Below are 27,618 nucleotides of genomic sequence, written 5' to 3'. Positions count from 1 at the left end.
AGTATTACCTCAGCTGATTCTCATAGTATTTAATAAAAAAACCATGAGGCATTATGACTACAGGAGGGTGGCATTTTTTAACTACCATTTTTCATATAAGAAACTGAATCATTGACTGCATAGGAGACTTGTGTAAGATCACCTTTATCTTCCAGTCTTTGGCTACTGGCCCAGCGCTTCAGCTACGGATCAATTCCTTTCTCTCCTCCCCTTGCGCCCTCGCCTATGAAGTGTGGTACTGGGTGCCTGAACCCACCCAGCGTCCTGGGATTGTTGGGACATCGCAAAGTCGAATAGCCTCTCTGGTGGGAACATCCTGCCAACGGGCTTTCTGTAAATTTTCATTCGGTGTTTTATTCCCTCATATGTTGTCACCTCCCCCTCTGCTCAGTAATTTTAGTTTGTGCTTTTTGTTTCTCTTTTTTGTTTCTTTGGTTTGCTGGCTTTGTGTTCTTTTCTCTTTTTCCCTTTTCTTTTCCTTTTTTAATGCAGGAATCGGTCAAGGCGTTCCAGTGGTGGCGCTCATTGTGGAAGGAGGACCCAACGTGATCTCCATCGTCCTGGAGTACCTGCGAGACACCCCTCCCGTGCCGGTGGTTGTCTGTGATGGGAGTGGACGGGCGTCTGACATCCTGGCGTTTGGGCATAAATATTCAGAAGAAGGCGGGTAGGTAATCTGCCCGGCCCCTTAGGAGAGCGATGAGAGCAAAGCCTGTGTTCCAAGCTTGGAAGAGAGGGTGTTAGTTGATTAAGATGTTTGGCATGGGAGGCTGGTGGGAAAGAGCAGGGGAACATACTCTAAATGTCCTACAAAGTGGGAAATTCTGTGAAAACTATGCTAGACCTCACTGATGATAGAGAGGGTGACGGGGAGACAAGGGCCAGAGGGGCCTCATTAGCACAACTAATCTGGACCGTGTAGTGCAGGTTAGCAACTTGGGAGAAACTGGGATGTGCGGCTTCCAGGCTTGGTCACCAAGCGCCAGCGTCACCATGCTACTGTGTGTTTACAAATGCTAAATGCTTACAGAAACAATGGGCAGGCTGTGCAGTCAAATCTCTCTAAATTGGCTTGGAAAGTGGAATCTCCAGTAAGGGTAACCAGCCTTGCCCTTCATAAACTCCTCTCGAATCCTTCAAATCCTTTCCAGCCCCATGGAGGACTTCCCTTGATAGCCCTCTCCTACAACCTGAGGTCCCTTCAGCAAATCTTGGGATCCAGGCACTCACAGATTATTAGATCAAAGTAATTCATTTCAAGGTGTGAATGAGTTAAAAGAGGAAAACTCAAGGGAGCCACTGAAGTTTTAAATAAGGAACTTTCTAACCTAATCAATTCTTCTACCATATGAAACTAGAAGAAAGGAGCCCCAGAGGAGATGGAGGTCTTTTTATTCATTCCTTTTATAAATCTACAGTAAGTGTTTATTGTGTGCCATGCACTGAGATGTGGCAAAGAATATTATTTCTACCCCCAAAGAGCTCCCAGTAAATCTATTAAGTAGACAAACTTGTAATTATAATAATAAATGTGAAAGGCAAGCTTGCCTACTTCAGGAGGCTTCCCCTCCACCTCTCTCTCACCCAGCCTGCCTTAAAAATAAAGAGGCTCAGCATGGCAGCTCAGCACCATCTCTCCTCTCCCCATTCTTTCCTTGTCTCTGCCAGCAGCTCCGCACTCCAGGTGAGCCATCAAATGAGCACCCTTCCCCGGTACGTGCATGAACCTAAATTTGTGAAAGGAGGAACAGTGAAAAGCATAGGGCCTCCAGCTCAGCAGTGCAAACACTGACAGTGGTTTTAGGTCCTGTTAAAGCTTTTGATATATTTTTTTAAAAACTAATTTTTGGCCCGGCCAGGCATGGCTCAGAGGTTGAGCGTCAACCTAGGATCCAGGCGATCGGGGTTCGATTCCCAGTCAGGGCACATGCCCAGGTTGTGGGCTCGATCCCCAGTCGGGGCGTGCAGGAGGCAACCCATCAATGACTCATCATTGATGTTTCTCTCTCTTTCTCCCTCTCCTTTCCTCTCTCTGAAATCAATATAAAGATATATTTTTTTAAATTTTAAAAATTTTAAAAAAATAAAAACTAATTTTTGTAAGCACACAGTTGAAGTTTGCTTACTGGCACATTTAATTAAATTACTTTTATCTTCTTCTTTGATAGTAAATGTTGGTTCACTTTATAGCTAAGGAGATAAAAAAAAAAAAGAGAGAGAGAGAATATTTGCCTGAATGCCTCCATGTCTACCAAGAGTTCAAGATCTTCAACAGTGCTTTGCTTTTATTAAAGATTTAGCCACAGTTCTCATGGATTGAAGGATCACAATTTGTTCCTTTTTCTGAAATAACTAAAAAATTTATACAGTTTTTATTTTTGGCTTATTTTTGCTTCCTAGTGCTTGTAATTATTTTGTAGTATTTCTACAAGTAGATGCAAGCTTGCGTTCAGAATACCTGTTTCTTTTCAGAAAACTAATGAGAAAGTAAACTGTTCATCTCAGCATTTCAGGTTTTCTAGGTCTACACACAATGGAAGTCTGTACCTAGTGTCTATTTTTGTCATCATTCTCGGTTGTATACCTTGAAAATGTTAAAATATTTGGTAAGCTGCCCTTCCCAATTCTGTTTTAATAACAGAGAACTGTTACACAGGTTAGAGCTCGGTGGGACTCCATATTACTTAACCTAGGAGACAGAGTCACAGAGAAATTAAGTGCTTTGCTGAGGTCACACAGCCCACCATGCCAGGTCAGGGCTCTTTCTGGTGTATTATAAAAATTCCCTGAAATGTGTTTTTTGGTGTGTGCCTTAGTGTTTCTCATATAGATGTATTTCAGTGATACTCCCTTTTTAAATATATAAGTGCACTTAAGTTGCGTTCAGCTGCCTCTTTGTATTATAATTTCCTGATGTTTTTTTATTATTCTGTGTATTCCAAAAAGATAAAATCAGTGCATTCCTGGCTGTCAGCCAGCGTCCAAGCTGATCAACTACACCACGTGGATTCTTTCCTTACCCCACCCAGACCATTATACCCCAACCTGAAAATTAAGAGCCAGAAATCCCATGCACCTTTAACTTTAATTGTCAGTTTTCATTTTAAAACTGAAGGTTAGCTTTAGTTCTCATTATTCTATGGTCAAAATATGCAGGAGCACAATCTATATGGGATCTATATAAACTTATGAACCATGACTGATTATCAAAGAATATGAAGTCATGCAGATAACTAGTGTGGAGAGAAAGAATTAAGATATAATCTTGTATCTTGGGGATTATTTAAAATTAAAACTTTAAGATTTTAAAGAAACGTTTATAAACACTTATGGTTAAAAGTATGTTCTCTCTATTCCAGGAAAGCAATTATAAATGTATCATGATAAAACGAATTTGAAATGTTTTGTGTGCCCTCTGAATAACTGCCAGAATTAATCATGCTTATTTAGCTTGAAATGAAATTGTCTAGCCACACATGTGCAGCCAATTTAAAAAATTATTTCCAAAGAACATGATTTTGCAGTAGTGTGCTGCTTTCTTTGCACTAAAAATAGAATTAGCCCACCTAGACTTCATTCACCAAGAAGGATTTCTTCTTTGATTTCCAACAAAGTCCATCAGAGTTTGGGACATGGTTCACTATAAATAAATATAAATGCATAACTATTTGTTTATATAAGCAAACCTACATAAATATGTATGGTTATACATATAAAATTGACTATCAAAAACAGGCACACCCAGTTTTATAAACTTGAATTGGAATTTGAAATTATAATTTTTATTTTTCACTTGCTTTGGTGATTTAAATATGATTAAAATTTTTTAACTTCATTTGTAGGTTGTTACAAATAATAGAGGCCCAAGAACTATAAATGTGAATATTCAGCTATATAGCTTATCATTTTATATTCTTAAAGGAGTGAAAAAAACTTTCACATCTCCATTTTAACCTTTGTGAACTTGATATCCCTGTTATTAACCACCTTCCAAGAATATGAATCTGAAAGGGAATCGCTCTGGCAGCAAATTATAATTGGCAAAACTAATTAACTTTTATAGATGGGATTACTTGAGGTGGAAAAAGACACAACCGATCTATCACAACACAAATGGGTTTGGATAAACTAGAAGACAATTCCAATTAAATTCTTATTTTTATTTTTGTCTTTTTCTCCCCGTCTCTGCTCTGTGGCGTACACTACCTGAAAGAAATGGTCAAACCCTGTTTATTTCTTCTTGTTGTACTGGATTTCCTATTTCTCATCTGTCATAGTTTAGAGTGAGTCACAAGTCACTTTGCCTAACCAATTTCATTGCTTGAGAAATATTACCAAACTTTATTTTTAAATCATAAATTACTGAACACTGAGAAAATAAGTAGATTAGTGCTACCTAAGTAGCATTACATTCAATTACCTAGATTTTTAAATACTAAGATTCCACTTTATGCTGTTTGACTAAGCAAGTTACCCAGTCAGGAAGACCTTTCAGGCTTCAGGTGGGTGAAGCTGAAATTAGATATGACTTTGCCTGGTAATTGTCAACCGAAGCCTGAGATTACAGGGAGATTTTTCAGTCAGTGAGCATGTGTTGCACAGATGAAAAGTCTCAGCGTGAAAAAGGCATCTGAATGAATGTGTGTTCTGAGATGATGCCCCTCATTCATCCAAATTTTATTACTGATACTTATGTTTATTTCGGCATGTTTGTCCCAAAATAATCATCTAGATTTACCATTTTAATTTTTTTAAATTATCTTTATTGTTGAAAGTATTGCAGATGTCCCTCTTTCTTTCCCCCATTGAGCCCTGCCACCCCCTCTCACCCTGCCCCCAGGCCTTCACCACACTATTGTCTGTGTCCATGGGTTATGCATATATGCATATGTTAGATTTACCATTTTTAAACACCCCAGGACAAAAAGTAGAACAAAGCTTTACAGCTTTTAAGGAGTCTGTTCATAACTTTTGGGAACTTATCCATGGGGAAAACACCGAAAGACTGTTAATGTTTATTTTAGATTGACTATGTCTGACATATAACACTGTGTAAATTTAAGGTGTACAGTGTGTTAATTTGATACATTTATATATTATAATATGATTGCCATGGTAGCAATAATTAGCATCTCTATTACATTACATAATTATCCTTTCTTTTTAGTGGATGGGCTAATTAAGTTGTAGCTGTTTACATTGTTATGTGCCAATGGAATCTGTATTCAACACTGTGAAGAAAAAAATGAGCAATGGCTTTCTCTTGAGAACAGGGGGACAGAAAAGGTATTCCTAATAAACATCTAATTTTCCTGTTTAAAGGGAGCTTAGTAAGGGTCCCCACATATTTCGATTAGCTTAAGTAAAGGCATAAATGAAGCACAAAGTGGAGATGACAAAGGAAAAATACACTGCATGGCTTCAAATTATAAAACTATATCCCAGCAGAGAGGTGACAAAAGTGTGTTTCTCTCCAAATACATACCAAAATGACCACAGACAGGAGAAAGAAAATTAATCATTTTAGAAACCCAGGTGTAGTATTCCCTAGGACATACCATTCTATGCGGCGGTCACTAATGTTTTCTGGTGCTGCTCAAGAGATTTCCATCCAAAGCTGAAGGATGTCACAGCCCTATCATTTGTCTCTATAAGAGCTGCCGAAAGAAAGTAATTGATAGCAATGGTTTGTATTCCAGCATGATTTAGACATAATTGGAATGTCAAGTGAGTAAGAAGGAAACAAATATCAAGCATGTTGACTTTAACTGTCCATTTTAGTTTCTGTCAACTTCATCTTACCTGTCTCTTTTCTAGAATTTTCTATAAGAAGGCATGTCCAAGCTTGATTCTGTTTTTTAATTTTCTCAGAGGGAAGTAAGGAAAGTTGGAAACATCTGGTACAGACAAAGGATACTGGTGGCTTTACTTATAAAAGTTTTGGTTTTGTAAACTGTTTTCCAAGTTGACGTTTATTGAGTGCTTACTGTAATCATAGAACTGTTAGGGGATGAGCAAGACATGGCCCTGTCAGGGACTTTTAAATGGAGATTAAAACAGAGACATGAATACAGGTGACAAGAAGGACATGTGCAATGATAAACATATAAAGTGTTACAAAAGCACGGATGACGAAGTACTTGAGTGTAGCATTCCTCCGGAGAATCTCTTCAGGGGAACCATGTATGTTAATTATCCACAAAATATGTAATGACTCTATTGTTCTCCTCCCCTTTTGTACCAAAAACTGCATCTAAACTAAGAGTCAGCATGAATGACCAAGAAAAAGCTAATATATGCCTTCCCTTATAAAACTCAACACAGAAAAAAAATCAGTCTGACTAGGATTGAAGGAAAGTTGGTAAAGGGGTCAAGTTTTATGAGACAGTATGGGAGTGTTTTGTGTGGTGATGTATGTCTGTATGTGTGCATATATACTACTAAATCAAATTATATATACTCAAATTCAATGTAAATAAATTTAATTGTTGCCCAGCCAGGCATGGCTCAGCGGTTGAGCATCAGCCTAGGATCCAGGAGATCAAGGTTCAGTTCCTGGTCAGGGCACATGCCAGGGTTGCGGGCTTGATCCCCAGTAGGGGGCGTGCAGGAGGCAGTCGATCAATGACTCTCATCACTGATGTTTCCCTCTCTCTCTCTCTCCCTCTCCCTTCCTCTCTCTGAAATCAATAAAGATATATTTTAAAAAATTAATTGTTAATTTAATCAGATAAAATAAATGTAATCATATATAATTAAGTATATATATTAATGCATATAATTATATATGTATATATGCATATGTGTGTATGTGTTTAAAATTTGAGTGAAAACTTGAAGATAAGACTGATAATAAGACTTAATCAAATCGATCAATCACCAGGTATTCTTTTGAATGCTTGTTTTAGGTAAGAAGTATGCCTTCCCTCAAGACTTATAATCTCATTTGAACTAATATAATAACAAATACATTTCAATTAGATGTTAATTACTGAGTTCTAACAAGGCAGAAAAGGCATAGGTTGGAGTAGATGGTGAAAGTTTATAGAGCAATCATTGCAACATTTTCCTCTGTGGAATATATAAAGATATAGTTATACAGATACCTGTGTTATTGTATCCCAGTTCCACAAAGCTAGAGTAGCTTCATTTATTTAGGAAAGTGCAAAATAAAAGAAATACAATCTTTCAGTTTGATATTTGATCCTTCCATGAGTGTCAACATGGGAAGAATGAAGCATTGACTTTGCAAAAATTATGTACAGTTCATGAGGGAAAGTACTACTGAGGGAAAGGTTTTATTGATCTAAATGGGATCTCTACAGTGATTAAATCTACTTTAGAATTACTCAACTTTGAGTTGGGAAAATGTGGCCTTGAACATAAACAGCAAACATCAGAAAAACACAGAGCTGGGTAATTCATCAGGATAATGAAGTCCTTTTTAAAAAACCGCTGCCCACAGCACTTAGGTAGCCCATCAAGGCCACACGAAGATTTCGAAGGTATCTAGTCTGTTCCTCTGAGATTTGCTTAGGTGACTTTTTGGCTGTTTATTATACAGAAAACTTTCAAAATAACCATGTGCTTATTACACTTCATTGTGCCTGAGAATCACCTGGAAAAGGAAACACAAATTCCCCTAAATATCTGGATTCAGTGTGCCTGAGCTAGGGTGCAGGAAAATGCATTGAAACCAAAACCCAGGAGATTCAAATAAGAGAGGTCCATGGACCACACTTTCAGAAATTCTTTTAAATTTATGAACATTAGATTTCTCTTTATACTTCTCCAGTGTTCTCAAAAATAGCTTCCTCACTTTCTATGCTTCACAGGCATTCTCCTCACACATCATAGCATTCTTGTAGCAAGTACTGTGTACCCTCTGCCGAATTTCATCTTTAGAACCCAGTTGACTTGAAAAGTTTATTTAGCATGAACCACCTTCTTTCTTTCTTTATCACAGCTATTCTTGCTTCCAAACATCTGTCAGACTTGAAAATTCCTCCTCTGAAAAGAAAGCTATCCCACAAAAATACTAATTTTAACATAACTAGTAGACTTCTCCATTAGTTTTTATTTACATGGATTTCTGAAAGGTATTTGGTTCATTTCCTTATTCCTTTTGAAAATTAATTTCTGACTGGTTCAAAATGTAAGACCAATTAAAAAAGAGAAAGAAAAAGATGAGCAAAGCAAAAGTATCTAAAAGTGAACTGGTGGTAGTAGATTGTAAATAATGGTTCTCTCTGCTGTTTGAGAGCCATCGATAGTCCTCAGAGCCAGTAAGTTCAGCATTAGAAGGTCCTACCTCGCTTTCCTTTGACTTTACATTTTCAACGGACAACCATTTAAGAGGCCCAATTTCCTGCTCCCCTGTAGTATTGATTTTCACTTTTTTAAAGCCCCTGAACCCCTTCTCAAATAAAATCCCACATAGACATGCAATATGTAAAACAGACAAGATAAAGATTTATTCTGTTGAAGCTGGAGTGGAAGCCCTAGACCACTGGATCTCAATTTTTATCTTGGGTCTGAATTACCTTGTGGGCTTATTAAGAATCCTGTTGCTGATCCCTGGCTGGTATGGCTCAGTTGGTTGGAGCATTATCCCATACACTGAAAACTTGCGGGTTTGATCCCCAACCGGGGCATGTACAGGAGGCAACCAATCAATGTTTTGTTCTGTTTTCTCTCTCTCTCCCTTCCCGTCTATCTAAAAAAAATAAAAATTGGTGAGCATATCCTTGGCATATCCTCGGGTGAGAATTTTTTTAAAAATCATATTGCTGAGACCCATCTCCAGTTTCTAATCAGTAAGTCTGATTAAGGCCATGTGATTTGCATTTCAAAGAAGTATCCAGGACATGCTGGTCTGTTGGTCCAGGGACCATACTTAGAGAACCTCTGGCCTGGAGCTGGCCTCTCTCTGCCTGGCTCTCACCCACTAGGGCAGCTCTGAGGCAGCTCGAGTTCCTCTTCAAAATTCCAGGGGTGTCTTTGTAGAACCCAGTTGAAGACCATTAATTTACAGGTCAAGTCCATATTCCTTTGCTTGAACTCAAGACTCTGAATTCTGGCCTCAGCCTCTCTCTCTCTAGAGCCATCTCAATGAACCTTGCATTCACCCCGCTACCCAACCCAACGGTCCTCCCCACTGCTCTCAAAGCACAAAATGCTGCCACAGGCATCTCTGCCTTCACATGAGATGTACATAAACATTTTTTTCTTATTGCTATTTTTTATTTTTTTAATTGAGGTTTGACATAAAACACTGTATTAGTTTCAGATATGCATCATAATGATTGAATATTTGTGCACATTGACAAATAATAATCATAATCTAGTAACATCCTCCACCTTATATAGTTAGAAAAAAATTTTTTCTCTTGTGATGAGAACACTTAAGATCTACTCTCTTAGCCACTTTGAAATATGCAGCACAGCATATACATTTTACCCATTTCATTGGTAGGAAAATTTTTTTGAAGTTCCGTGACATAGTCTTTCTCTCATGAAAAGAAATATTGAGGGCTTTAAAATCCACAAATAAATTTAAAACATATCTGAATGAGGCACAGATAATAAAATGCCCTGGTACTTAATGCCTCTTCCTTAGAGGAAGTGAATTCTGAATCAACCTGGCTGACATTAGAATCTGCAGTTGCTGGAAAAACAGTGGATTAACATCTCACCCAGTGGTATCATGAATAATAAATAATGTTTGCAATGTACTTAATGGGTTTCCTGCAGATTTCCCTTGCAATTCTCAGATGTTGATTGTGGACTATAGGATTTATGAAAACTAAATATAACAGTGATCACCTGCTATAAAGCTTCTTCAACCAGAGAAATACTAAAGATTCATTAAAGTAGCATTGCAAGGTCAACTCAGGTTTGGACTACTGTTGTCTAGAAAAGTCTCCATTCAGTTTTAATAAAGTCTTTCCTTTATTGTCCTAATTGTTGGACAACTGTCCTAGAGTTGATGGACACATTTGTTATGTTTTCTGGGGATATTCAATACAAGTCAAGTGTCCATCTATGAACAGTGACCTCTAAAGGTCTTGGGTAAGCAGTAAAGAATAACTTTCTCTAAATTCATGGAAGCCACAGTTTAGTGTCTTGGAGACAGACCTAAAAAGTGGAGTTCTTTAACCCTATGATCTCTTTGGTTTTCACCATTTGATAGTATATTTGAGATTTTATTATCTCTAGTGCAGGGATGACGAATCATTTTCATCTTGAGTGTCAACAATAATTATCTGGTACTGGCTTCCTGGCATGCTGTGTTGAGAATGATTCTGAGACCACATTTGGGCTCAGAGGAAAGATTGCTGCAATATATTAATAATATGCAAAAAAATTTACAATTAACATGCCTTGGATGTCTATTCTTACTCTAAAATGAAGACACAATCTTATAGATAGTCCTAAGTAATTTATGTGCCTAAAAGAATTCTCTGAATAAATGTTAGACCAACTTTTGAAGCATGTCAGTTGAAGAGGCGCCAGTGATTTTGCCTGCCCAGGGAGCCCACACATCTCAGCTCTGATTCTGCCCTTTCTACAAGGCCTAAAGCAATGAAAAGTTGGACTATTCCTTCTGTCTTGCTCTGTGTGATAGTCACTGATGGAATCTCATTTGGAATGAAGTCTGAGGATGTGTTTTCCTTACAATTTTGGCAATAGAAAAGCTACCTGAGCATGTGACAGTCCCTGTAACCTTTGGCAACACTTCAATTTCTCCTCTTGGGTACATCCATAACCAAAGGCAAAGGCAAGAAGAGAAATTACAGAAACACTGATTAGGATTTGTCACCTAAATGTCCTGCTAGTCCGGGCCTTATGTGAGGAGTTTGGCAGCTGTGCCTGCCTCAAGAGCAGTGCTCCAACAGAACTTCCTGTGACGATGGAAATGTTCTATATCTCTGCTGTCCAGTCATATGAGCCCTGAGCACTTGAATTATGCCTAGAGTGACTACTGATTGCATTTTACATTTTCTTTCATTGTAATAAATTTAAGTTTAAATTGCCCCATGACTAATGGCTACCGTATAGGTTTGCACAGCTCCAGCATTTCTGTTGTTGGGTTCCTCCCTGATCCTGTCCTCTAGACCCCGCTCTGATGCTGTCAGCTATAATATAATCTTTAGTAAGTCATTTTACCTCTGTAGCCTTGGGATTCTTCATCTGTAAATTGGTTGCTCTAAAATTGTATCATTCCTTTATCCTGAAGTTCAAATTACTCAGCAGGATTTTTAGATTATTTCTTTCCCCAAAACATACAGACTCCAGAAATACCAAGAGCTGATATATTATATTGCTAGTGATGGGATGCTACTGCAGGGTTTTAACAAGGATGTGATAGAACCAGGTTTGCTTGGTCGAAGTACCGTTTGATCAACACTGTGAGGAATGCATTGCACACAGAGGAAATTCAAAGTAAAAAAGCTGAGGCCTTTTATGTCTCAATATGAAAAAGATCAATGCTTTACAATGTCTCATCTGAACGGAATCACTGGATAGGGTTGCTTGTCTCCAAGATGATCACCATTAGTATGTTCCTTCTCTACGTTTATGCTTCCCTTCCAGCAAGAGATGGAGTCTACTCCTTCCCTCCTCTTGAATCTGCGCTGCTCTTAGTGACTTGATTAATGGAAAATAAGGAAAATGACATTCTGGGATTTCTAAAGTTAAGTCATAAAAAGCCCTGCGGTGTCTACCTGGGCCTCTCTGAACACACTTTCTTGGAATCCTCACTTTGAGAGAGGCCAGCTGCGGTGTAAGAAGTCCATCTGCCCTGCCACCACCAGAGGGAGCAATGTCAGCCGTTCCTCAGTCCCCTCGGCCACTATCGCAGGCTGGTGCCACACATGGAAGTAAAGAAGCCATAGTGGATATTCCAGCCCCAGCAGGTGCCACATGGAGAAGAGCTGAGGACTCAGACATAGAGCCCCAGTTAAGCATTTTATCCATCTTTAGCCGTTCCAGCTTCTCCAGCTGAGGCCCCCAGATATCATGGAGCAGAGGCGAGTCATAACTACTGTACTCTGCCTGAATTCCTGACCATCAATACAATAAATAAATGCTGTTTTACATCACTAACTTCTGGGATGTCTTACCAATTAATAGGTTATCAGAATATATAACATATAGCCCTATGAGTTATGTGAATATTTTTCATCTCTTTACTCCTAGCTTAGTGCCTGGCACATAGTAGGCAATCATATTTTTTGTTGAATGAATGATAAATAGATGTGCAGATGTCTACATGGAGTGTTTGCCAGGTTCCTCTCTAATTGAGCCTCCTAAATCTGCTCAATATCTCTGTTTCCCAAATGTGAGAAAGAACTGGTGATCTCTGACCTCTCTGAAGTGGGGAAGTTATTTCTCCAGCCTGGAATGGGAGTGGCCTTATACCACTGGTGCACAGAGCAGAGCTCTGCTCTGCACAGAGGCCCCAGCACTGGTCATGCTGCTGAACAAGAAATACTTAGTGACTCCTTCCTAAGGGACATTGTAGGACAGTGCTTTGATAATAGTAAATGCATACATAGGATTTGGAATGTGTCAGGCACTTAGCTAAGATCTTTACAAAGATTAATTCATTTAATATTTACAAATCTATGATATAAGTGCTATTATAATTCTCATTTTGCAGATATGAAAAATATAACATGGAAAGACTGCATAATTTGGACAAAATCACACAGCTAGCAAGCGACAGTTTAACTTTGGGAAGGACCATGCCGTTACAGATGACCCAGAGTCATGACATTTGGGAGGAAGTGGTAACTTTTACTGAAGAAGGAGAAGAATTTATATATATATATATATATATATATATATATACACACACACACACACACACACACACACACTCCATTCTCTGTGACCTTAGGCAAGACATATAACTTTTCCATGTCCTTAATGTGAAATTTAATAATTTGCTTTGGCTTCAAGAAAATAATAAAAAAAATTTCCTTTTTCTTTAGAGCATTAGAGATTATGCTCTAATTAGAGAAAATGATGTCTTTTAAATACCATATTGTGATATTTATTATCGCACAATCTTTTTTATTTATATAAGTAAAATTTTCTCATATTGTATCTAAATAAACAGAGAGTGCCTCTGTAGGGCATTAGAAGGGCTTCTCTCCTAGAAAGCCATTAACCTAAGTCTAGCTCTTCATGACCCATTGAATTCTAAATGCCTTTTCCAATTTTTGAATCCAGGAACAAAACTCTGACATTGCAGGTAATTAAATTCATTCTGAGGAAAGTGCATATGTGCGGGTGCTATTGCCAGCGTTTGAACAGAATGCTAATAGCAAGCAGTGGGAAGTTTTGTTGGTTACTCTGAGCACTGGATGAACCTTGACATATTTCAAATAACTCTGTGACTCTTCTAAAAAGCTCCAGGTCACAGCATTTAAATGGAAACATAAATTCCATAGTATAAAGATTTCCTCACTTCAATGACTACACTTCCTAAACTAGAAAACCTTCCAATTTTAGGTCTACCAAAAATAGCATTGGTGTATGGAGCCACAAATTAACAGCTTCCATAAATAGGCACCCCTTTGTCAAAGACCCAATTCTAGAGCTAAAATTTTACATAACACTATGACCATGTTTTGATGTCAAGAAATTTCCAATCACTGTTATAATACCATAAAAAGAAATCTAAAAATGGGCTTATTTCTGTCTTTACTGATGATTAAATATCACAGTCCAGATTTTTAAATCATTCCAGTGTTTTGCAGGGGGAAAAAATGGGAAGAGCTAGGAAAGCAATAATTTCAAGAAAGCAGGCTTCTCAATATCCTACAGAATACGACCACAAAATAAGAAAGGGTTCTCGGGGAAGACAGAGGAAGCCTTTGTGCCAAACACAAAACATCTGGTTCAGCACAGCAAATACTTGTAAAAAATTAGAAGCAAATATAGTCTTCAACATACTAAATGCCCTTTGCCAGCGTCCATTTACCAGTCGTTTATCCCCTCCAAACTCACCAGATTTTCTTCAGATGTTCTCTGTATTACAAAAGGAAAATCAGTTTCCTACAACAAATACAGTTACAGGTTTACCTCCAATGCAGATGATTAGGAAACTGAAGGACATGTTTATAGGTTGCAATCGGGAAAAGCAGCACCTTGGAGGGAAGGCTAAAATCAGTAGACTCAACTCAAGCATTGAGATGACCAAGCTATGTGACTTTGCACAAATCATTTAACCTCTTTCAGCCACAGTTTCCTCTTCTGCAAAATGCAAAACCTGCTTGACTCACAAGTGGTTTGAGAATAAATGAGATTACTGTAGCCCACTGTGTCATAAACCATGATGTGCTACGAACACATCAAATGTTATACAGGATTTTTTTCAAAACAATGTTATTAAACTCTTTAGTCCAAAGGCACGAGGCCTAATATCTGTTGATTCTTTGTGAAAAGTGAGAGATTTGCAAATGTTCGGAAGCTGTTAAAGGTAAAGAAGCATCAAAAATGAGATTTTCCTCTTGATGCCATCAGAAGGATGGAAAAAGAAGTGAACCAGGAATAACAGTAATTTAATGTTTAATGAGTATAACCTAATTCTTTAGAAGGACCAAATCACCTTTGTTCCACCTAAAACCATCTCTGCTCCATCAGTGACAGGCATCCCACACTTTGGAAAACAGCCAGCTGAAAGAATCCTTCTATTTCTAGAAGTAGAATTCCATAATTCTTATTGCTAAATCATTTCTCCAAAATCACAACTTTAGTCAGCTGCAAAACTGGGCTAAAAGTATAAGATTCTTAGTATCTTTCATCTCTCCTAACCACTGAAACCCACAATCAGCTAAGTTGCATATCATTCCTCAGTTTTTACAAAATGACAGGATGGATACAAGTGACAGATCCCTCAGACAGTTAATGACCTCAGAGAGCTGGGATTTTATTACAGATGGTTAGCAATGGAAAACAAATTTTGAGTGGTTCTCAAAATTAAACACCTGCAGATGAATGATTGGATCTATCAAGTGACTAATCAGGAGAGTATTTTCTGTTGTTGGTCATGTACAACGTCTGTATACACTTGATACTGCAGAATTCTCTAGACCTATCCACATGGGTTATTTGTCAAGCAGACACATGCCCAAGTGTAAGTGCTCAGGCCCTGACTCCTCAAGAAAATTAATTGGCAACACAAGTGTAATTACGTCACTTTCCAACTTAAATCCTTCAGTGGCTTCTCGTTGCTGAGGGATAAAATCTGAGGTCTCTAACACTGTCTTGAAAGTTCCCCCTTATCATGCCTTTGCTCACCCCTTCTGCAGCCCCATCCTGTTCCACTTTTTCTTTTGCTCCCTATGCTCCAGACATACTGACCTTCTTTTATTTTCTCTAAACTAGGCCTGTCCGTGCTCTTTTGTCTGCCAAGAATGCTCTTACCCAGCCCACCACCCCGCTAACCATCCATGCAAATGCTCGTTCATTCTTCAAGTCTCAGATAAACAGCACTTCCTCAGAGGAATCTTCCCTGAACCCTCTAGGTTAGGTTAGATTCAGCGGTCACAAGCTTCTCTACTTCTTTTTACTACTGTCACTCACAGCTGAGTTACTGGTTCATGTCTTTCTACTCCACTGCTGTGTAAGCTCATTGAAGGCTGGAAGTGCATATATCCCTATAACCTTGGTGTGCACCACAGTGTCTGGCACTAAGCAGACATCACTAAGCAATTGGATGGATGGATGGATGGATGGATGGATGGATGGATGGATGGATGGATGGATGGATGGATGGATGGATTGAATGGAATGAATGAATGTTTTCAGTCTGGTCAATACCTAAAGCCACAGAGTCCTCAGAATAGTAACCTTGAGAGGATCTGATACCACTTTTCAACCTTATCTGGACCATCCTCTTTTTCTAAATGTGTATGTTCATGATATAAATCTTCCTGAGGGGCAGAGGAGTAACCCATTCCACCACTGAGCTGAGTGATAGTCCAGGATTCTTGGTATAATTCCATCATAGGGAATGCACCCTCCTCAAAGCTGGGTCATGGTAATATCCAGCCTAGAGGGGCCAGATGAATCCTCACACAATCCTGGGGCACAGCAGGCCACTGATGTGAAGATTTTCTCAAGCTTCCTATCTTGCTTTCTTTCAAACAACAAAATTTGCTGTGTTTCCATGGTAAAGGAAATTTCATATTCCCTGCTCAAATAGCCACAGCAATGAAGAGAGGCACTGGTGTAGTGCACTTGGTGTAATAAAAGGCAGTGTGGTGTAGTGGAAAGAGCACCAGACAAGGCATCAGAAGAGCTAGGTTCTGGTTCTAGCTCTGCCACTTATTTGCTGAGTGACCTTAAGCAGCTGGCTCTTTTTGGATAAAATATCCTTCCCTTTTATATTGTATAAATCTTTTGGCAATAGGATTCTTATAAGCACCAATAATTATATTTTACTATTTTATGTAGGAATTGCTGACACTTCAATTTAAAAAAAAAAAAATGTAAACTTTAAAATACTAGGCAAATTATGGTAACTTTGGACTGGTTCTTAAGAGCAGTTTTATCTTCCTCATTTTGAACAATATCTGTTAATAATAAAGTGAATTTTTATTCCCTGCCATTTGATGGCTGGTAGAAATAGCCCAGTTCTCACCAGGCCAGTAGGAGGAGTTAAAGTTAGTTATGATTGGTCCATGTTTAAGAGACAATAGAGCATTGATTAGATATCATGCACCTCCCCTGCTTTCCTTAACTCTTCTATAGTGTAAAAACTGTCTTTTACTAAAGCAGTCACTATGATACCTCCTATGGGTCAGCCCCTTGTTGGCTATAGCACAGCAAAATCTCAACATAAATGATGATGTCCTGATTCATAGGCCAAAGAAGCTACCGCCTACATGAAATGATTTAGAGGAAACATAAGTTCTGCTTATCCTCCTTGTTGCTCAAAAATTCATTACTGAGGTATGATATTTTTTTCACAATTAGAAGTGAAGTTGAAATTTTAATCTTTAGATAAGTAATATGATAATTTTTTACCAAGATGCTAGTGATCAGCTGAAGGCATTTTTTGATTACAGCACTTGAGGATGAAGGTAGTAAACAAACACATGCCATATAAAAGAAAAGAAAACAAAACTAAATCTTCTTACTTTACTCTTTTAGGTTCTGAGACATTAAAATGGATTTATTTTTAAATGCACTGTTTTGTGTTTGTTGTGTGTGGTTTTTTTCAATTATCCCAGTCAAAATAACTGTGGTGAGATTTAAAAAATAATAAAAATAAAAATAACTATGGTGCGAAAGATACAGGAAGACATAACCCCTGTCTAGAGGAAATTGTCACAATACTTTCCTTTGTTCTATAATATTTCTCAATCATACGTACTGAACAGGGCCTGGGTTGACCTGTTTTGGCTTTGTTTTTCATTGCAGACTTATAAATGAATCTTTGCGGGACCAGCTGTTGGTGACCATCCAGAAGACCTTCACGTACACTCGAACCCAAGCCCAGCATCTGTTCATCATTCTCATGGAGTGCATGAAGAAGAAAGAACTGGTATGTAAGCAGTGTCCCCGGGCGGGGCAGAGTCTCTCCACAGCCCCTGTCTGTTTAACCAATTTCTTGAATCACACGCTGTTCTTTTTTCCTCAGGCCCCATTGGCTTCTGTAGTTTCCTCCCCTCAGCTAAGACACTGCTTTTCCTGCCCGAATTTAATGAACAGAGTGAGGCAGAGTTTTAGTGTCATTTCCTATTGAAGCTCACCCCAATGCTTCTGATTGCCTCAACCTAATGACTTGAAAAGATGAAACAGGCCTCCTCCTGGGAAAGGCTCCAGTTGCTCCTCTCTTAGGTTTGGGGTTTCACTGTGGCCGTGGGTAGTGAAGCACTGATGTGCTTGTCAGGTATCTTAGTGACACAGGGTCCAGGCTCATACACTAATCTATACAGGTAGAACATGGAAGAATATACCCAAGGAGTGCTGGAAATTTCTGTCATTTCTGAAATATCCTCTAATAGCTACTGAAACATTTCCTACATCTGGGAAAAGTGCCTTACATAATGTGGTATAACACAGAGGCCTTCCATTAGGGTGAACAGAGATAAAAAATGAGCTAACGTGTAATGAGCACTTGCAGTGTGCCTGGCGGGATGCTCAGTCTTCACATGTACTGACTCCTTCGATGTTTGCTACTGTCCCAACAAGAGAGGTATGGTTATTGTTTTTACTATATAGATGAAGAAATTCAAAATCACTTGATTAGTAAATGAGCAACTAGGGTTCAAAACTGGTGTCGTTCGATGTCTGTCATAAATACTTTTATTCAGAAATTGCCTCACCGAAGCCAGTGTAGTGAACCACCCACTCTGGGTAGATTCTCAGAAGGCCTGGGCAGGCAGAGACTACTCTCAAAGGGCACTTGAGCCCACCTGCTGACAGGGCAGGTAAAGGAGCAGTTTAAATCCAACCAGTTTCACTCAGGTTTTAGACAATCTCAAGTCTGCATGAGCATCCTGGAATGACTGCCTCTGGGGACATCAGGGGGGCTCTTCTAAAGAAGAGCACCAGGGCCAGACCCTAAAAGGCTCAACCACAGGGGGATTGAAAGGGTAGAGAGGAGCCAGTGCTAGCTGCCTTCATCCAATTGCCCCACTAGACTGGGAGCTCCTCAAGGCCTGAATAGGAACTGTGTGCTTCGCCATGGTGTTCCCATGCCTAGGACAGAGGCTGGCATACACAGGGGCTCACTGAGACTGCCAGGAGGGAGGCCCAGGGGAGGCAATTTCTGAGTCTGAGGAGCCAAACATTTGGAAAGAGGGTATTTGATTCAAGTAAGCAAGAACTGTCTCCAGAAAACATCCACACAATCTTTGAGAGAAGCTTTCAGCAGCTTCCAGGTTTGGGTGAAAGGAGTGGAGGTGAGGAGAATGGGGCGGCAACTCTAATCCTTGGGTATCCTTAGACCTCAGCAGCCTGTCCCCACCCTCCATATAGAGAAGTCAGCGTTCAGGTGGAGTTCACAGTCATGGCTGCTGATACCCCAGGGAACCTCTATCAACTGGGGAGTGTCCCTGGCCTTCTCCCATCTAGAAGGCAGTTGGTTCACAACTGTTCTGCTCACTGCTTCACCTGCCACCGAGGAGGCACAAGAAACCCTGAGCTCCCACATGTCGTGCTGTGGATTTTCTCCTGACTAAGCACTAATGATTTTCCAACGCTAAAGCCAGTGCTGACTGCGAAATCTTATCAGAACTATACATTTCAGCGTTCCTGCACATTTCCTAGAAAAGCAGTTAGGGTTAAAATTCTAGGAACCATTTGGAAGTCATAAAACCAAATGAGGCTGAATGTGCTTCTCTGGATATTTCATAGGACTGTCCCCTGGGATTCTGCCTGATAATCGTCATGTCATTTAATCATGGCTCCTGCTGAAAAGGTCAACTGCATTTTAATGTGAGGTCTTTATTGCAAGATATATGGGGTATCCCTAGCTCTTGGGTAAGGCAATGTGATCTTAAGAGGAAATAAATTTCTTCCCACATGAGGGAAGAAAGCAGTTAGGATTTTTAAAGGGACAATTTATGTGCATGGATAGTACTAGATGCTTGATAAAGGAGGTGGACATGAGGCAGGCATTATTTTTCCTTGGAGGGAACGGGGAGATTAACTGAGGCTGGACAAGGTGCAGGATGTGTGCACAGCAGGAGGAGCTGCACTGGGACTGTCTTGCTCCAGAGCCCAGGTGGCTTCTACCCACCACGCCGCACGGTGAGCACACAGAACAGGGAAGCATCGCAGAGTGGAGTTTCTCCTCACTCTCATTACCTTCAGGTTTCTTTTGGTTCCCTTTACAAACTAAGTGGGGCGTAATATTCCGAGGCCAATCTAACCATTGCCAAGTTCAGCTAAGAGATTTGGTTCTGGAGCAAATCTGATATCTTTCCCATCCCAGCATCCTAGTAACATGTCATGAAGAACTGCACTATGAATGTATATGCAGCTGGTGAAACTCAGGCCTCTGGGCCATGTGGCTTCGTGGAAAATATGCATTGATGGGTGTTTTTGCAAGTACTCTCTACTCCGTGTCATTCTTGACAAAACTCACTTATCTGCTTATTTCTCACTTTGGGTCAAAACAACATCTCAAAACCTTTCACCTCTGAGAACACACATCCCCCTAGAAACTAACCTGTGAGCTAAGTTGCATCATTGTTATCAAGGAAAAAAATAAAAATCAAAGAGAGAAAAACTATCCACAGCAGCATGTTAATTTGGAGGGCAAATATAAGGGGTCAGGAAGGAGGTAGAGAGACTCTCATGTTCCCTCCTCAAAGTTACTTTCTCATGCCCGGCCGGTGTGGCTCAGTGGTTGAGCATCAACCTAGGATCCAGGAGATCGCTGTTTGATTCCCAGTCAGGGCACATACTCGGGTTGCGGGCTCACAGCCAATCAATGACAACTCTGTCATCGTTGATGTTTCAACTCTCTCTCTCCTTCTCCCTTCCTGTCTCTGAAATCAATACAGATTTTTTTTTAAAGTTACTTTCTCATGGATTCGATGATATGTATTAGACTCTCCAGATTCTCTATTTCCTCTCCCTTTCTCTTACAGTTCATTTTCTCTTTCCATTGCTAGTTCCTCTTCTTCCTCTCTATTCTATAAACACATATTCATCAAATATCAATTCTTGGCTCTTCCCCTTTCATTCACTATTCTGACTTCAGTTATCATTTTGAGACAACTCTCAAAAGCACAAACGCCTACCCTTGTCTTTCTCCAAGCTACTGCATTTCTGAATTCCACGAAAGTGCAGTAGACTTCCTGTGGTCATGAGGGAAAGAAACTTCTTACAGTTGAAAAGGGGCTTTCTAAGCTGAATAACTGAAAATCAGAGTCATGTATCAAGTTTAGACAACAGTTCTCTCCAACACAATGTCTATGAAGAAGTAGAAATGTTCTTTGCAGTAGATGCTGGATTGTACCTAGCGACTTTTAAGTTTATTTGGCTATCATCTTAACATTAATGAAGTCCAAACATTTTAAATGAGATAGTGGAAGGAGAATACAGAAAAAGCATTGCTCCATTAAAAATGTTTTCCATTTTAGTTCTCAATTCATGGTGGGTCACAGATTAAGTTTTGGAAGTTCTGAAACTCTTTTAGATGATTAGATTATCACTGTTTTGAGAATAAGGATGATGTAGGCGTTGGAGTCAGTTTAACACATAACAATGGGCAAGTTATTGAATCTCTAGAGGCCTTTGTTTTCTCTTCCAGGAAGTTGAGATAATAATAGCATTTATATTATTGGGTTAATTATAAGAATTAAATGAGTTAACGTATGCAAAGAACATAGAAAGCACTCAATAAATACTTTTATTTTAACAATGATGATGATCATGTCTATGTAGCATCTTATATTTAACAAAAGTTATCTTTATGTCATCTTATTTGATACCACAACCAGCCTCGGTAACATCAATATTAGTATCATCATTTTATAGAGAGAAACCAAGACTTAAAGATTTAAGTGACAAGCCTATGGTCATGTAGCTAGTTAGTGGCAACCCCATGGCTTGAACCAAGAACATCTTTCTGTAAGTCCTGGTCTCTCTTTACCGTATTTCAGCTGATTTGACATTCTAAATGTTAGATATGACCAAGTTAAAAATGACTTTAGGTAGAAACCCATTTTCTCCCTCATCCCTGGAGTAATCTGAACAAGTATTCATTAGACTTTGAGACTCCTGGAGGAAAAAAGAATACATTGATGATTGCTTTTCCTGGAATGTCCTCTGCCCCAATGTGGCAGTCATTATGTTTCTACAAGGTCAGTGTAAGCACAATGTCCTGGTCTCTTGATATTTCTACATCAAGGGCAAACTAAAATTATTCTTTCCAGCATAATATTTAACCAGGCTAACTAGAAGCCCAAAATTAGACATCAAGTCAAGTTTTCACAAAATATTAATTGAAATAAAAAAGGAATTTAAAGGAAATGTCATTTATACAATTTCTTGCCAAGACAGCTAATAATAATAATAACACCTTTCATCTTATGATGTACAAGGTATTAAAACACCTTATATGGACAAAGTTCTGTTGCAGTCCTTGTACCATTCAAGCTGCACAATAGTGGGGCAAGAATTACATCTATTTTTCAGCTAATCAGAAAAATTAAACAAATTGGGGAAGGCTAGAGAAGTATACAGAAAATGCCCATTTGATTTTCAACTTCACTATCCAAATCTCAGATTCTCTGTGATAACCAACAAAACTGCATAAAATTTTAATGATCCTGACCTTTTTCAGCCATAATTATGAAAAATATCAACAGATTAGAGGCAATAGAAAAACATAGAAAGTAAAGCACTCTCTTTTATTGGGAAAAATAAAAATAATACAAAAAACAAAATATAAATAACACACAAAAATAAACATTATTATATTATTTTATTCACTTTAAGAACTTACTGTATAATTTACAAACAGTTGTTTTGAGTTCCAACTCTAGGAAGATATTCCTACAAACTGGGGTGATCCCACTGTGTATTCCCATTCTGCCTCCTGAGTCCATGGCCTTACCATGCCTCTCTAGACCATCTGTCTTTGCTTGGTCTCACAACCCCCTTTCTCTCCATTCTAACTAACAAACAACTACTGAATCACTCCTTTTAAAGAGCAACTCTCATAATGAAACCCCCATTGCCCTCACTAGCATTTCCCAAAGTGAGAAATGCTGATTGCAAATGAGATCATTTCAGGTGAAATGCAAATTAATATTTTTTTTATTTTAAGAGGTATTTTTATTTGTGCATATATATGTGTGTGTGTGTATATTTTATATATATATATATATATATATATATATATATATATTAGAAATAATTATAATAACACAAAGCCATGGGTACTAAGCCTAAATAAATACAAATTTTAAAGGAAATGAATTTGAAGAAAAGATGGAATTATAGTGTTGGTATATAAATATAGCAAAAAGATGAAGATTGTACATGAATTACATGAATGAATATAGGTTGGGACATACTGGACTTTAGAATTAAGTTCCAGTTTCCTAAAGTGACATTAAACACCCTTTGTGATCCAGATCTAGTGTACCTTTCCAGCCACTGTTGCTAGGACTACTACTCTTGTCTCATACTCTAGTCTAACCCAATCTAATTTTCTTGGGGAAAAATATATGCCTCATATATTTTTCTTTATTTTGTGCAAGCTCTTGTATCCTCTCTCAAACTTTGAATGCACTAGGTCTGATGAGCACTAGGATCGATTTTCCACCTCTACCCCACAGCCTATTCTCAAATAGGAATTTTTCCATTCCAAATAGGAATATGTGGGCCAATGTTTCCCCTGATTCATTAGAGCATGAATTCTTAGCCTAGTGTCCAAGAACAACTAGAAGTCTTCAGAGGGTTCTGCAAATCCCTTAAAAATACATGCAAGATTTTGTGAGCATAAGCATATTATGAGAAGAATGCATTCAATTCTCAGATTCCTCAAGGTATGAATAACTCAGAGTTAAGAACCACTGTATTAGAGGCCTCTCCATGGCAGCAACTAAGTTAAACTCACAGGGGCCATATACGTTGTCTTGCATCCCTTCAAGTTTCTCAGAGATACCACATCTGGATATATATTTAACTTGTGAGCAATCTTTAAATATACAAACCTCCATGTTTCTCACTGGCAGTTTTTATACAGGTAATTTCTCACATGCTAAATAGTCAATCATGTATTTCAGGAAGTCATGAGCTTATGAGCAGGCTGTGACCCAAGATTGGTGCCAGAATCCATTTTCTCATAAAGGAATGTAAATAACTTAGCAAACTTCTGGTTTGCTATAAACAGCCTGAGAACCAGAAACCAAGAAATGTAATAGGAAAGAAGAAAAAGGTTGTCCTCTCCTTCCTTGGGACAGGACTGACCCTAGACAAAGTTGTTCAAGTATTAACATTTGAGTAACTGCTCCCTCCTTCTCTGCAGTGTTGGCCCCAGAAACACCCCCAAAACCCTCTTTAACACCCTAATAAGACTTCCCCCATCTTCTTCCTCCAGTGTTACCCATCTCTCACCTCCTACAATTAATTCCATGTCCTCACTGAAGAGGAGCTGGCCTGAGAATCTGGAGGCCAGCAGTATTATCAAATTCACTTTCATGTATGTGGGACTGATAGATCTTTGACCTCCATAATATACTTGAACTTCCAATAGAGGACACATACTGAACCAAAGGAATTATTGATTAAGGGACTTTTAGGAAGCATAACAACTGAAGGGAACTACAGGTGGAAAAGGGAACTACGGGGTGGGCTACCATTTGAGTCTTGTTTAGAAATCTCCTTCCCATGTCAACTCTCATACTCAAATCATTTCCAAACTCTGCTTCCTACAGCATCTTCATGACGGGTAAAGGCAAGGAAAAAGAGAATGCTAAACATTATATACACTGGTCTACCCTTTCTCTGTTTTAAATTTATCTTAGCTCTCTAACCCTTTCCCAGTAATACAGTATTTCTTTGACTAACGGTTGCAGGATTAAAGTTTGAAAATCGCTGCTCCAAAATCGATTTTTCCCAGTTTATTCCTTTCTTCCACTTCTGATTCCACAAAATCTACTCAACCCTGTTAAGTTTCGTTGTGTTTTTTGCCCACAGTATTTGCAGGAGGAAGAGGAGAGCAGAGGGTTGAGGGGAAAATAAGTGGGAAGGAGCTATCGAGGCTATTTATATGCATGAGTTATTTGTAAACCAGGTGTCTGAAAACCAGGTACTGTCTGCTTTCTCTTCCATGCTAATCAATGTGTATAAAATACCTCCTATCATTTAAATTCATTTATCCACACTTCCTTCTATATTAGTATTTATATTTCTCCTTATTAGATGTGAGGCTCAGTAAATGAATACATTCATCAAATTCCAAGGTTTCAGCCAAGGCCATTAGCCTTATGTTGATTACATGTTGCCCAATATATCATTTTTCCTGTCTATTATCTGCCTTCGCCAAACCCAAACATTGCCCTGAGAAAATTATCTTAATCAGGGAAGACAAATGTGCACTGCATAAAAGATTATAGCTGCTACTATTATCTCTATCATTGATTTTGGATTTTATCTGCTTTACTTGGCCATCTTCTCTCTCAAAGGGAACTTAAATGCTTTACCTGCTAGTCTATTCCTTTAAGGATTATTTTCCTTTTCCGCCCCTCTCATCTGGCCTTTTCTCTCTTGTATTTTCTTTACTCTATTGCCCAGTTCCACTATCTGTTATCAGTACATGGTTATCAGTTACAGGAGCTGGTGCTCAGGCTTTCCTCTGGGGCTGGTCTGTCAACTTCTTTTCCATAAGATACAACTAACACTTTATTCACCCCTGCTTTTGTGGGCCATCGCATTGGGCTGTGGCAGCCATATGATTGTAGTTTTCTACTCCTCCCCTTCCTTCTTTTTAATCCATAGAAATGAGGACACATAATCCATAGAAACATAAAGGTTTGGGGTGTTAAGAAACCACACAACAGTGGTTCTCAACCTTGGCTGCACATTAGAATTACCTGGGGAGCCTTAAAACTACTGATGCCTGGATTCCACCCCTAGAGATTCTGAGGTAATTGCCCTGAATGGCAAGCTCTTTTTCCACTCCTCTCATAGAAATCCCCTCTCTTAATATCTATTTCAAAGCCTTAGTGCAGCAGACCTCAATGCACCATTCTCAGCCCCTGCATCTTCAGAGAGATGCCCCTGAATGGCTGGGTGCTCCAGAGAGAGGCCAGATAACACCCTGACCAGTATCCCAAAATCTCAGTGTTCACAGGAACTAACTTGCAAGTTCCATTATTGACCAAAAAAAATGGGGGCAGGGTGACAGAAGAGAGGACCCTCATGTGACCCAGATAGAGCTTGAGATTGCCTGGACTTGTCACTGGCCTGTCTATGGCTTTAAATGTTCCTGTTCCTACTCTGCCTAAGATAAAATGTTTCTCGAAAACCCAATTTCTAACCAGACTTCAACCATCTGCCATCCGTGAGCCATAATCTCTTTGTCTTCCTTTCATTGGTCCTCAGAAGCTCTCTATCCCCACTGCAGCTGTTTTATCTCCTTGCGTGGGTTGATTCTGTCACTCTGCCAGCTTAGCAAACTTGGTAGCTTCCTCTGCCCCCATAGGATAAGCCAGAGGGCTCAGAGAAGAGAATTTTCTAAACCTTCTTATAACATGCCGACAAACTCCCAGACACCCCGTGGGCACGGGCACACAGAGGGCGGGAGCAGAGCAGATGCCAGGCACTGCACACCGTGTACACAAACAAACATGGGCATATGCAGCCAAAGCTCACAGCAGAAAAATCCAAGTAGGAAATGCACCTCTTTTGAGAGCCGAATCATCACACATGCCGCCAAACTATAGGCATTGAACAGGAGTCCAGGACCTGCTAGTGGCATCCACGAAAAAGTGGGCTCCATATTTAGTCACATTCCACGTAAGGTCCACTTCTGAGTCATATAGAGCAAGGTAAAGTCTGCCAGTTACCTTCAATCCTTTGTTCACCAAACTACTTTGTAGCCGTGCATTTCCCAAACATTTATTGAGTGCCTATCACATGCCAGGCTCTATTCTAGGGCCTTGGGATACAGCAGTGCCTGCCCTCATTCAGCCTGCATTCCAGGAGGGAAGAGGTGATAAAAGAAATACAAAATAAATGTATGGACAGGAAGAGGCAATGATCTTGTGTTAATAAATCAAGAACTACAAGGATTAAAATTTTGCCACCAGATTTAGCAAGATGGAGTTCCTTGGTGACCTTGAGACGTGCAGTTTCAGTGGTGTAGGAGAAAATATTGAATGGAGTGCAGTCAGGAGAGAATGGGAATGCAAGGAGTGGAGACAGAGCAGAAAATGATTTTGATAAATTTTGCAATAAAGGAAAACCGAAAATGGGGAAAAGCTGGACAAGACCAGAGATCAAGAGATGATACCACAGTATATATATATATACTGTATATATATATATACACACACACATATATATATATATACACACACACACATATATATATATATGCCATGACCTGAAATATTTATCCTATCCTTGCATTTTTATACGATTTATAAGCATACATTTTTTAGGGTTAAATCATTCATCATTTCATAGTGAAATTCTCTCACTGAAAACATGTAGGTTGAGTTTTAAGCTCAGGAAAAGGTACTGACAGTGCACCTAAGCCTTCCCAGCTTTTAGAAAAGAGTAGGTGTCTGATTATAATACCCAAGTCAGTGTTACTAACAGTTTCTGCCCCCATTTATACCACAGTTCTCAAAACTGCTCCTTCTAAGGGAGCTGCCTTGGCAAGTACACACTTTGAGGTCATCCTATTATCAATGTTATGACCCTATTGAGAACACTTGAAAAAACTTTGGATTTAGAAGCATGCCAGCCCCACAGCTGCCTAACAAAGCCCTCCCTAACCATTGAGCCTCATGTGAATGCTGTTTATAGGCATCTACTGAGGACTGTATAATATTCTAACATCTGAACAGAGGATAACTCTTAAATATTATAATACAGAGATTACCCTTACTGTTTGACCCTTTT

The 27,618-nt window shown here is 39.1% G+C and overlaps 1 protein-coding gene across 16 annotated transcripts in view; it reads left to right on the top strand.

Moving 5' to 3' along the window:
• TRPM3 (transient receptor potential cation channel subfamily M member 3) overlaps positions 1-27,618 on the top strand; it is a 656,939-nt gene that overhangs the window by 514,083 nt on the left and 115,238 nt on the right. For all 16 annotated transcript variants that reach the window (XM_087823176.1, XM_087823170.1, XM_087823177.1 and 13 more), the window contains 2 exons: positions 493-667; positions 17,440-17,563. In XM_087823176.1, the coding sequence (XP_087679302.1) occupies positions 493-667; positions 17,440-17,563 (299 nt within the window). The remainder of the gene's footprint in view (positions 1-492; positions 668-17,439; positions 17,564-27,618) is intronic.

The sequence above is a fragment of the Miniopterus natalensis genome, chromosome 12 (genome assembly GCF_054644295.1).
Source record: "Miniopterus natalensis isolate mMinNat1 chromosome 12, mMinNat1.hap1, whole genome shotgun sequence".
NCBI lineage: Eukaryota > Metazoa > Chordata > Mammalia > Chiroptera > Miniopteridae > Miniopterus > Miniopterus natalensis.
This window is presented reverse-complemented; position numbering and strand designations above follow the sequence as displayed.